Source organism: Pongo pygmaeus, chromosome 21 (genome assembly GCF_028885625.2).
Source record: "Pongo pygmaeus isolate AG05252 chromosome 21, NHGRI_mPonPyg2-v2.0_pri, whole genome shotgun sequence".
Lineage (NCBI taxonomy): Eukaryota > Metazoa > Chordata > Mammalia > Primates > Hominidae > Pongo > Pongo pygmaeus.
In genome coordinates this window covers 15,399,401-15,412,508 of record NC_072394.2, presented here as the reverse complement: position 1 = coordinate 15,412,508, position 13,108 = coordinate 15,399,401, and the positions used below count along the sequence as shown (strand labels likewise).

Sequence of the window (13,108 nt, the reverse complement as noted above, 5' to 3'; positions counted from 1 at the left end):
GCAAACGATCAAGTTCCCCTCTCTGTGGGTCTCCCTGGAAGCATCTATGCAGCTGGGCTGCTGTGCACGTGGGTCCTTCTGAAATCAGACTATACTTGTAGCACAGGCATTCACAGAATGTTTTCTTTAAACCGAACTGTCCAGTTCTCATCATAAGTTTTCTGCATATTTATTATTCAAAAGGTCAAGTAACTAAGACCTCTGTTCTTTTAAACCAAATCTTCTGTTTTCTCCTCGGTCAGCATTTTCTTTACCCAGAGCTCTTCTGTCCTGCAGCTAGTTTGGGGAAGGGTTGCTCCCCACACTCTGCTTTCAGATGTAACATGTTAGTTGGTCATTGTTGTAGTTGATTACCTTCTCATGAGTTAGTATGTAGTATTTTCTTCATTCTTCACTGTCCTAGCTTTCTAAGTGGAATTGAAATCAAGTGTGAATCCACTGGGGCATGTTGCAGTCATCTGATAATAATTTAAAAATATTTCCCACACAAATCAGAAGACCAGCAGTTATAAAGTAGACTATAGCATCTTGTGTAGACTCCAGCTTACATTTCACATTATTCCTGGTCATGCAGTAGGTTCTGAAGAAAAAAGAACTATGGATAATCAGTTAAAAGAATGACAGATTCCCTGATGTGCTGATCAGTAGTAATACCTAATTTCGATTTCGAGTGTACTATAATGGATTACCATATAGATGCAGCTGAGCACTGAGCATTAAATAGAGCCGTGTGTTTTTCAGAAAAGTAATATTTATTCACACTGTGTGGCTTTCTTGATTTTTTTTTTTTTATTTTACTCTCCAGTGAAACTACAAACAAGATGTCAATAGCTTATGTGGCATTCACAGCAGTATAGCTTAGAATATTGGCTGCAGTAGAAGAAATGCCAAATTGTATTTGCCCCAGTAAAGGTAGGCTTCATCTAGGGCTTTCTGAGGGACAGGCTTAGCATTTGGACATAGATAGTTGTGTTGGGCTTTATTTTTATCGACCTCATAGACTTTAAACAATGGCCCTTGTAATATTTGGGTACAAAAAGAAGCAACAGTGTGGGTAATATTTCAGCCTTTGACTTGTGTAAGATTTTGTCTATTTGGGAATATTCTTAGTAGCTCAGATACTGGGCATGCATTTCATATCCAAACCTTTTTGAGTGTTTTTAAAGTCCATCCATTTTGTGAATCTGAAAACTTACCCAGAAGTGGTGATAATGATAGGCTTGACCTCAGAATAAGTTGGAAATTACTTTTGTGGCAGACTGACAGTATCTAAGCATGTAGATACACATCGTCTTGCTGTATTCTGTGTTTTTCTTTGTTGTGTGCTAACAAAAGAAAACGAAATCAAGAAGACCAATATGTATTTTGGAAAACTAAAAAGCATGATTTTCACTGCCAAATTAGTTTCCTGACTAAATTAAAGATCTGAAGAACAGTGGGTATGTCAAGCATTCATCTAATCTAAGATCTATTCTGACTCTTTACTTTTCTCAGCATTTCCTATGTGAAATGTTTAAGTGGCAAGATGGGATCAGAATATGACCCTGGGATGTAGCTGGGCTGCCAGGTCCCTTAAAGGAGAATGCGTGAGATAGTAGGACACCAAGTCACTGCTGTGCCATTTGCCCAGACACAGTGAACTGCATGGAAGGAAGCACAGAAAGCATGGGGAGAACTCAGTGGAACCAGGCTTCCATCAACGTGAGGTAGCAGCCAGCTGTTGAGAAACTGCCAGGAGAGAAGCCATGTCTCTCAAGTAGGGGGCCCGTCTCTTAGAACTTCAGCTTTCCAATGTGATGAGAATATTCTGATTAATAATTTGAAGATTACTGTGGCACACATAGAGATGGGCTGTACATATTCCCCTTCAAGAAAGAATGTGCTGCCCAACTACAAAAGTGGCGTTAGCTGATGGTTTCCAGCTCTTCACACCTTCGGCTTTCCATCCTTGGTCATACTCTTTGCATCATGGCCCCAAGCCAGTAACTGCCAGAGGCAGTAGTACAAGGGCCTCGCCATTTCTGGTCACACTGGACTCCTCTCATCTTTGCTCTGGAGCGTCCACTAGGCTGGCAGAGATTTGTCAGCTCTGCCTCGTGGTCTGAGGCTCCCCGTCCAATCTTGCTGCCGTCTTTTCCCTTTCACAGGTGTTAGTCCTCAGTAGGCCATTTGTACTCCTATCTCCTCCATTGCAGCATGTTTTCCAGAAAACTCACCTTGCTATTATCATTAATTTTTTATCAAAGATACCAAATTGGGGTCTATAGTAAATTTTTCTGTTAAGAGAAAATTTGAGTTAAAGAACCAGAGGATCTAACTTAGATGCATGTGCAGGCTTGTCTTCATCTTTTGAGTCTGGTGATCCCCAGGCCATCTCCAGATTGTGTTTATTTGTGGCCCTAGAGTTGCTCATTTGGCCTGGCAGCCTAACTCCTGAGACCCTCATTCTTATTCTCAGTTCCAGAGTCTTTGCATTTCTTGTTCTAATCTCTTTGCTTATGATTTTTTCCTGTAGGTTGTAACCCAGCTTGGGTTCTTGATCCTATGTGCCCATGGGGATGTTTGAGTTTAGGTTCTGTTGGTAAGACAGTGCTCATGTGGGTTCTTATTAAGATATTCTGTAGAGAGTGGTTTTACTTATTCTGATTCCCTTTTAATGTAATGTAACTTGACATAACATAACAACTCAGTTTTTATATTTAGCTCCTTTTTTGTGTTATTCATCTAAAATTAATGTTAGAGCATATTGCAAGGGGAAGACTTATTTTGATTTTTTTCTCTTGAAACAGCCAGTTTACTTCTGTACAATTTGTAGATGGATCTGTCATGCCTGGCATTTGGTGTCTGGCTTACAAAGGTTGTGTGTTCTCAAGGCAAGAGATTAATATTGAGCTCACTTTATTTAATATTGAAGTCACTTTGTTATGTGACATCAATTTCCCCACATTTTCTAATATGTTTAACTTTTTAGAACTAGTTGTGCATATAAATACTCTTAAATGTTTCTAATCTTTATAATAAATAAGCATACAAATAGCTGGCATATCAGAGATTTCTCTTTGGATTCGAGCACATTAGCCTCTGGCTTTTGCTTTACCTTCATTTTACCTTCTTAGCAGAGCTCCCTCAGCTCACAGATACCTCCAGAGCTTCATCTTGTCTTATTTTAAACTCTCTCAAAAGAGAGCTCTCATATACACACAGCTTCAGCTGCTGCCCATGTCTGTTACCATCCAAATCCTGCCTCTGTACTCCAGACCCATTTGCCTAGAAGAACATTTCCAGTAAGGTCATCCTTTGACACCTCAAATGGCAGGATGTCCAGAATCAAACTTGACAGCTTATTCTCCTCGGGTCTAAGATTGCATCTGGATTTGATCTCTTGGATAAAGGTGTTGCCATCTACAAAGCCACTGGGAGCCATGGAGACCTCCATTTACTACAGCCCCTCTACCCACTTATCCTGACAATTTTATCTCCTGCATATCACTATTATATGTGCTCTTTACCTGGCCGGCCTTGGTCCAGGCCTTCTTATTTCTCCTCTGAAATGCTACCATTGCCTCTCTTTAGTGATAGTGTCTGTCTCTCCTCTCAGCTACCTCCAGTTCACCTCAAGCTGGAACCCATTCAGGGACCACACTGCTCCCGTGAGGACATTAAGCCCCCAGCCTCGCCTGCCTCTCCAGGCCCATCTCCTCCCCTTCTCACTGCCTACCAGCCAAACTGATTCTCCTGCTGCTGTGGTTCCTGTAAGGCACCAAGCTGTGTTTGCCTTCTAGCATTTTCCCATGGTTTTCCTTCTGTCCCTATCCGCTAGGCGAATTTAATTCATCTTCTAAGTCTCAGCTCAAGTGTCCTCATTTCCAGGAAGCATTCCGTGAAGCCCCTGCAAAGGTGAAGCTCTTTCCCCTTTACTTCTGTAATATTTCGTGCAAACGTCTGTCAGGGATTTTTTTTTTATTTTTAAATTTTTTTTTGCTAAATGATATTGTTTATCATCTCTCTTGCCCACTATTCATGAAATCTTGGATTACATATTTTATTTATATTTATTTTATTTTTCAAGAGTGAAGTCTGTTCTCTGGTGTGTAGGTATTTTTCACTCAATGGGATTTGGAATGCGTGTGGGTGTGTTTGAGTGTTTGTCAGAATTATCGTGTAGTAACATTAGATATGAGATACCTTTCAGAGTTATGGGCTTGAAAGATAAGGTGACTTGAATAGACTTTCTCAAAAGAATACATAGATACATTTGGCCAACAAGTTTATGAAAAAATGTTTGACATCACTAATCATCAGGAAAATGCAAATTAAGATCACAATGAGATGTCATCTCACACCTGTTAGAATTACTATTATCAAAAAGATGACAGGTAACAAGTGTTGGTAAGGATGTAGAGAAAAGGAAGTGCTGGTATACTGTTGATGGGAGTGTAAATTAGTGCAGCCATTATGGAGAATAGTATGGAAGTTCCTCAAAAAAACTAGAAATAAAATTACCATATGCCCCAGCAATCCCACTTCTGGCTTTATGTGCCAAGGAATTAAAATCAGTATTCAGAAGAGATATCTGCACTCCCATGTTTATTGCAGCATTATTCACTGTAGTTGAGATATGGAAACAACCTAAGTGTCCATCAGTGAATGAATGGATATAGAAAATGTGGTATGAATACACAGTGAAATACTATTCAGCCTTATAAAAGGAAATGCTGTGATTTGTGACAACATGGTTGAACCTGGAGGACATTGTTGCCAAGTGAAATAAGCCAGGCACAGAAAGATACTGCATGGGGCTGGGCGTGGTGGCTCATGCCTGTAATCCAAGCACTTTGGGAGGCTGAGGTGGGTGAATCACCTGAGGTCAGGAGTTCGAGACCAGCCTGGCCAACATGGTGAAACCCCCGTCTCTACTAAAAATACAAATATTAGCTGGGTCTAGTGGCAGGCACCTGTAATCCCAGCTACTTGGGAGACTCAGGCAGGAGAATCACTTGAACCATGGAGGCGGAGGTTGCAGTGAGCTGAAATCACGCCAGCGCACACCAGCCTGGGCGACAGAGTGAGACTTTGTCTCAAAGAAAAAAAAGAAAGATACTGCATGATCTCGTATATATGGAATCTACAAAAGTCAAATTTGTAAAAGTTTGGGGATATTCTTAACTATAATTCTAAAACTTATTAGTTTTTTTTGGCCGTTAATTTCATGAAATTCTTGCCACCAGTTTCATTTTCTTGTCTCACTGAGTTGTTTACAGTCTCATTCTCTTTGTTTTCACTTTTCTTCCCAATCCTGTTCTTTGTCCAGAGACTAATAGTGATTATAATGAAAATGGGAAGGAGATGGTGGAAAAGAAGAAACCTGGGGAATCTGTCATTTGGGAAATTTTTATTTTAATATTTAAGAAATGGCTATTATTTAATTAAGATAAAAATAACATTTTAGGTTTTTTCTTGTTTTCTTTTGGAGGGAATTAAACTTGGGACAGTGATCTCTTTAAAACATTCAGGTAAGAAAGCTTGCCTGGGGCAAGTGAAAGAAACTATCTCATAGGAATACAGCATAAAGTGCGGTATTTATGTTATTGTAAATAGTTTCCTTTTCCTCTTTTAGAACTTACCTATAGTGAGTAATATGGGCCTGTCATGAAAATGTGTAATTTCATTTATTGTTTATTTTCTTTATATCTTTTTTTAATAGAAAATACTGCAGTTTCTACCTGAACGAATTTTCTTTCGATGGCATTACCAGAGTATAGGTAAGAACAATTAAAAATTTTTTTAGTAATATGAATTTCTTCCAGTTGAATTTTCAGTAATGTTTTATATAATTGATATCATCAAGATAGCTTATAGAAAGGAATATTAATAAGGGTATGGTATTATGGTAATGAAAACCAAGACAAGTTCAACCCTGACTTTGGAGACAAATATGTCTCTCTCTTCCTCTGTGTGCTCCTTAGAGTATAGTTCATAGGCCAGCAGCATAAGCCTCACCCAGAAGCTTGTTAGAGATGCAGAATCTCAGGCCCCAGCCAGACCTCCTGAATTACAGTAGTGTGTTTTTATTTTTATTTTTATTTTTTTGAGATGGAGTCTTGCTCTGTCACCCAGGCTGGAGTGCAGTGGTGTGATCTCGGCTCACTGCAACCTCTGCCTCCCGAGTTCAAGTGATTCTCCTACCTCAGCCTCCCGAGTAGCTGGGATTACAGGCATGTGCCACCATGCCCGGCCAATTTTTTTTTTTTATTTTTAGTAGAGATGGGGTTTCACCATGTTGGCCAGGCTGTCTCGAACTCCTGGCCTCAAGCGATCCACCCGCCTTGGCTTCCCAAAGTGCTGGGATTATAGGTGTAAGCCACCGTGCCCAGCCAAGAGAATTCTTGTTCTTTAAGCCTGTATCATTGACTGAAAATTATTCTCTTTGAATGCTTTAGGATGTGGCATTGAGAGGAAACTTGAAATAAAGCAAGTTACCACAGCTGCCTTTTCTGTCCAGCTTTTAACATCTAACATCCCACTTGAATATTCACAGCACAGCTGGAGTAATTCTGGGAAATCAATTGTGAATTCTGCCTTCTGTTTTAAACAGTGTCTCCTTCAAGCCCCTGCCGTACAAGAGTCTAGCATTTCCTACAAGTTTTCTTACTTACCAGATGATTGTATTTGTGGAGAGTGTGACCTTATGTTGGAATCTAACTCTGTTTGATCATTCATTCATTCAAATATTTGTTGAGGGAGAGACATTTGTGTGCAAAGTTCTGGGACAGAAACTAAGAATATATCACCATTCTTGTATTGTATAGGCCTTTTGCCCAGTCAGGGGATAGATGAGAAAAATAATTACAGCAAAATTGTCTCTATGAAAGAAGTATGATGATAACAAAAAAGAAAAGTTGAATAATTCTGTTCAGAGAAATTGAGGAAGGCTTCAAGAGAGGTAACTTTGATCTGAGCCTTGAAAGATGAACAGGTGCAGTGTGGAAAGGGTTTTCTGGGTGGGAGATCAATATGTACAAAGTTGTGGAAACTGAAAGAATGCAACATGATTAGTGGATATTCCAAAATTCCGAATCCTAAATTTCATTTAGGATTATTTATGTGAAAATTAAATTGACTCTCATAGAAACTGAATTGTTTGAAGTTATATGTTCTTAATTTAAAAAAGTGTATATGTCAGTTGAACCAAATGTGTAAATCATTACTTTAAGATAGTGCCTTTATCTTTAAATATTTCAAATACACAAAGAAAGTTTTCCTTTAAATTTTAGAGAGTTCTCCATCGCATTTCTGCTTAATTGAGACTTTCAGCTTGTGTTTTTAAATTAAAGTAAAAATAAAAATTTAAATGTAAGGTATAATCTAAAGAGACATCATGGGGATTTGTGGTGCTCCATGGTACCGTAGGAATGGCTGACAATGAGAAATAATTGCATGCAGTATTTTTTATCTGTGCTACATATAATCCTTCTTCAATTTTGTTTATATCATTTGTATGAAAACTATGCTCATTTTCTTTAGATAGCACTTTAGAATGTCTGAAGATTAGTAGGCTCTTCACAGTGGGAATAAACTTATTAGGACTGTGTGTGAAAATTAATTTGCATTTGTGTTGTGAAACTATGTGTCTAGTAGGCAGTGTGTAGTATTATTTTAATTCTGCCTAATACCACATAAACTGGTTAAAATTGCTGGTACAAGTAGCTTTTTACCCAGTTTGGCAGCATCTTAGCAAGAACAATGACTGGAGGCCTCAGACTCCTCAATTGAGATTGCCAAATACTGAGTTTCCTGAGCCATCTAATAGCAGTATGTGTTGTTTATCTGGTGTGCAGAACAAGCTGTTGTTGTAAAGTGGTCAGAATGAATAATGTTTCAGAATGCTGAAGTATGAGCATTTGCATGTAAAATTATCCACGTTTATTACTGATGCTTATATACTTAGAGTCAAACAGGCTCTTTTCAGACAAATATATTTTTGCATGATAATCATATTGGGTGGAAATTGGTGTTGACACAGGTCCACATCTCTTCTATAGTGATCTTTACTAGATGTGCTTTGGCATCAGGCATTTTCAGATTTTAGAATGACAATGTGGTGCGTTGACGTATGATGAAGCAAATAAATTAGAACAAGACAATCCTAACATAACACTTCCAGTGGTCTGGGCAGCGCCTTCTCCTCCCGGCCCCAACTAAGCAAGTTATTATTTCTATAGCTTAAGATAAGAATATATACCATTAGTGGAATATCTACACACAAGATAGCCTTATTCGGGTGTTGCAGGCATATGAATTCAGATTAGGTTCTGTACACTAATGACTTACACAGAAGAACTTTAGTTTTCCTATAATCTTTTGGATTTTGAAATGGTCCATAAGAGATTATGGATTTGTAATTATATACATATATACCTCACTGTACCTATTGAATTATTTCCAGTTTATTTGGATTTTTAAAACTGTTAACCATTAGTCAGTCCAGGTCTTGACTGAGTTGTTGTAGAAACTTAGAAACTATAGGGAAATACCAGGTATCAAAGGAAAGGAATATGCTTTAAATATGCTCTCAGCATTGGCATCCTGACTTTTACAAAACCTCTGAGTCTTGGGCAAGGAGGGGCCTTCTCACCAACCAGTGTCTGATAGTCTAGGTAGCAAATATTCCTTACCTACTAGGGAGGACACTCCTATACTAATGTCTTACTAATTAAATGTTACTGCAGCTGGTGGGGGACGGGGTATTCTGAAATGTTGGGTTAAAACCTTGAAGTTGTGGTTATACACCACTGATGCGGTATGCTTCTTGTCCGACACTGCAAATGACAGTGTCTCTAAGCAGAGAAACCTAAAATAAGGGCAACTGCTGTATTCTATGAGTCTCAAAAGCCACATTTTATCCTGAGAAGGAAGAAAATAATTTGAAACAACAACCACCACAGTGCTTGAAGTCTGTTTCTTATCATGTCATCTTATTTTGTCTGTAGAAAACAGAGACATTCTATTTCTCTTAAAACTGCTTTTAAAGGGAAGGGATAGTCTGCGGTTTTTCTTTGTTTTGGTTTTTAATGGCTGGCTCCTTGCTTTAAATCGTTGAATGAGGAAACATATTTGAACTTGTAAGTTTTGCAATGTGAAATGAACATGGGTTCATTATTCCATCTGGAGGTATTTCTTCAAGTGATGTTTGTAGAGCAAGATGACAAGGGGAGTGGTTGGCACAATACTCATGAACTCTGCATTGTATGCTAATATACAACTCAACTATTTGTAAATTTCCATTACTGACTACGAAAGAAAAAATTGTTTATCAAATTTTTTCTGAAGTCATTTTTTAGGCCAGTAAATCATAGTGCATAAAGGTGACTGCTTGACATCTGATTTCTGGGCAATAATTAGAACTGATAGAGAGTGAGGCAATGGCAAAGAATGGCACTGGCAGCAAACCAGGGATATTTGGTATAAGGGCAGGCTGCGCATCGTCAACACAGGACTTAAGTTATATGTGTGTTCACTTTAAGAAGCCTTACTGCTCTGGAGCCTCTAGAAAGCAAGTTTCCTATCTCATTCAGTGTACAGTGCTGTGCCCGAACTCAATAATTATTTGTCAGGTAGGCAGAAGAATATATTTTGTATTAGAGATGTTTTATATAAAAAATGTTAAAAATGAATAATCCCTAGGTTTAAAGGGGTGGGGTTCAGTTATTGGAAAATTCACATATGTGCAATACCTCATATGTTTTTTTATGAGTCATTATTAAATCTAGTTTGTTCACCTAGGTTTTTTATATATATAGTGTAAAAATCAAGGGCCTAACTAAACTGAAAATTTGTTTTTTGCTTTTTAAGTGTATTCCAGGCTTTGTGCCTGGGACTAACCAGTGGCCCCACATTGCCTGGGATGTGAACATAGCCTCTGACCAGTCTCATTTCTCAAGGTCCCTACTGCCCACTGGGTCCTAACTGTTACTTGGGAGCCTGAGTCTGGCAGCTTTCCCTGGTCCCCTCATTCAGACCATACCATACCTCACTCTTCCTGAGAGAGCAGGGTTACTCTGTGCACTTCACACAGGACTCTCTCAGAAGTGCATCACAGCCAGGCTGGGTGAAATCAGGGACCCCACACGCCTCCATGTTCAGCAGGAGATGTCTGGAACTAATGCCCATGGTAGCTTAGGGGCCAACTCACCTGGTGTTTCTCTATGCCCTCTCAGGGTGCTTTTACCGTTACTGCTCTGTGCTTCTTCCCCTCCCAGGCACTTCTTTGTGTTTTGCCCTCTGGGAGGATCCTCTTCTTGCGTTAAACAATAGCCCTGAAACCTCAGCCTCTTTCTTTCACCTCCCTGACCACCTGAAACCTGACTTTTGTCTAAAGCTCCTCTGTCTCCCTCAGGAGTGGAGGTGAGATCATGGTCTTTCTTTTCTCCCATGCCAATTCTAGACATCAGCCACCATTCCCTCTGTGGAAACCTCTGTCCCTTTTACATGCCACCTTCTACCTTCTGGTTGCTGCCATGTCTTTTGACCTCCTGCTCGCTTGCCTTCCCCCCATCCCCCATGGCTTTGTTCTCTCCTGGCCCTTTTCCTTCATGCCAAGTTAACCATCAGCTCCCACCCCAATCCTCTGTGCCTCAGTGGCTTCAGACACTGATCTCTGTCTGACCACGTCCTCCATTCTCCTGATCTTTGACCCAGTCACTTCCAGGTCGCCTGATCTTTTTTTTCTTATACAAAAAAAAAATATTTATGGGGGGTGGTTAACAATTTATACACAGTAAATTACATATATTTAAAATGCACATTTTGAGAAGTTTTGACATAGGTATACACATATGAAATCATTGCTACCATCAAGATAATGAACATAGGTACTACCCCCGAAAGTTTCCTCATCCCTCTTGGTAATCCCGCTCTCCCATCTTTTCTCACCTCATCCCCCAGTCCCTAGGCAACCACTGATCTGCTTTTCTGGCCCTTGTAGACTAGCTTGCGTTTTCTAGAGTCTTACATAAGTAGAATCATGAAGTATGTACTCTTCTTTGTTTGGCTTTTTTCACTTGGCATAATTATTTTAGGGTTTATTTATATTATTTCATGAATTAATAGTTCATTCCTTCTTATTTCTGAGTAGTACAGTATTCCATTTTGTGGACATATCATAATTCCATAATTTATTCATGTATTGATGGTCATTTGGATTGTTTCTAGCATCTGGGGCTATTATAAGTAAAGCTACTATGAACATTTATGCTCAAGTCTTTGTGTGAACATATGGTTTCCTGTCTCTTGGGAGTGGAATGGCTGAACCATGTAACAGTGTATGTTTAACTACTAGACTGTTTTCCAAAGTGGTTGTACCATTTTATATTCCTACCAGCAGCGTAAGAGCTCCACTTACTCCACGTTCTCTTCAACATTTGTTATGATCAGTCTTTTTATTTTAGTGATAGTGGTATCTCATTGACTAATAATAATAATCTTAAGCATCTTTTTATGTGCTTATTTGCCATTTCTTTGTCTTCTTTGGTGAAGTTCAAATCTATTGCCCATTAAAGAAAATCTCAGATTGATGCCTTGGAAATATTTTCTCCCCATTTCTGGCTTGTCTTTTCATTCCCTTAATAGTGTCTTCGGAAAAGTTAAAGTTTTTAATTTTTAAGAAATCCAGTTAATCAGTTTTTTCTTTTATGGATTGTGCTTTTGGTATCATGTGTAACAAATGTTTGCCTAACCCAAAGTCACAAAGATCTTCTATGTTTTCATATAGCAGTTCTATAGTTTAGGTCTTTGATCCATTTTGAGCTAATTTATGTTAATTTCAAATTTTTAGTGGAATGCTGGTTCCTCATGCTTAGTGTGGATCTTGTAGTGCCAGGAAGTTCTTTGTTCCTATTCCACTGGCCTCTTCTAGCGGGCTTGGCATACCATTAGCCCAGAGGGAATTTCTCTCTTTCTTGCTCCTTGTTTGATGCTGATGGTGTACTGCATTGTGTGTAATTTGATTTGAAGCGTGATATTGAGAAGGAGGTTTTAAAAAATTAAAACTAAATAAGAAAAGATTTCATAATGTTAAAGTTTAAAAGGTTAGAAATATCTGTATGATCTCCTGGCCTTAAAAATATTATTAAAAGATCTTTAAAAGATTGTTACTTGTTCAAAGAGAAATTGTCAAATGTGACAATTCTTACAATCTAAAATGAGAAGCAAAGAAATAGATTTTGAAAATATTATTGATGAATTTGCTTTCTTCAGAGCCAGGAAAGTAATATTATAATACATTCTTTGTTATAAATAAAATATTTAAACTAATGCTGTGAGTTTTAATACATCCAATTTTACATTTTTCATACTTTAATGTTCTGTAAAAGAAAAAAACATTAAAAATACATAGAAACACACATACAGAAGTATACCCTTTTTCTTTTCCCTCTGGTTCCCATATGGTTCAGCGGAACATTAGTATTTAAAATTTTAATATAGTTCATTATGGATTCTTTGCATTTTTAAAATGCAATTTTTAAAAACCATTGCATGAAAATATTTATCTTGATTAATGAGTTTTTTGGTATCCCTTAAATTTTTTTCAGAATCTACACTCTTCTCTCACTAGTCGCAGCCCTGACATTTTTACTGCCTCTTCAAAAGTAGTAAGACTTACATTCAAAAGATATTTATGGTTAAAATGTAGTAAAAGCTAGCCAATAGAAATTAGAAATTCATAGAATCAGCCCAAGTAATTAGATCTTATTTACTTATTCTTTCAGTTATTCCCGTGGTCAGTAAAGTGGCAACCAGTACGGTTGATGAGGCACAGAAGAGGTGGGGTGGGTATAATTATAGTTTGGATAAGAAGTTTAAAAATCCAAACAGGCATGACATATATAGAGGCGCTTAAAAATTAAAACAAAATGAGAAATGACTTGATAATGTTAAAGTAGAAATATCTTTGTGAACTTAAGGCCTTAAAAAATACCTACAGAGGGCTGGGCGCAGTGGCTCACACCTGTAATCCCAGGACTTTGGGAGGCCAAGGCAGGCGGATCACCATATGGTGAAACCCTGTGTCTACTAAAATACAAAAAATTAGCCAGGCATGGTGGCGCGT

The 13,108-nt window shown here is 38.3% G+C and overlaps 1 protein-coding gene across 5 annotated transcripts in view; it reads left to right on the top strand.

The window, feature by feature from the left end:
• RALGAPA2 (Ral GTPase activating protein catalytic subunit alpha 2) overlaps positions 1–13,108 on the top strand; it is a 330,652-nt gene that overhangs the window by 53,474 nt on the left and 264,070 nt on the right. For all 5 annotated transcript variants that reach the window (XM_063659353.1, XM_063659357.1, XM_063659354.1 and 2 more), the window contains one exon: positions 5,705–5,762. In XM_063659353.1, coding sequence (XP_063515423.1) covers positions 5,705–5,762 — 58 coding nt within the window. The remainder of the gene's footprint in view (positions 1–5,704; positions 5,763–13,108) is intronic.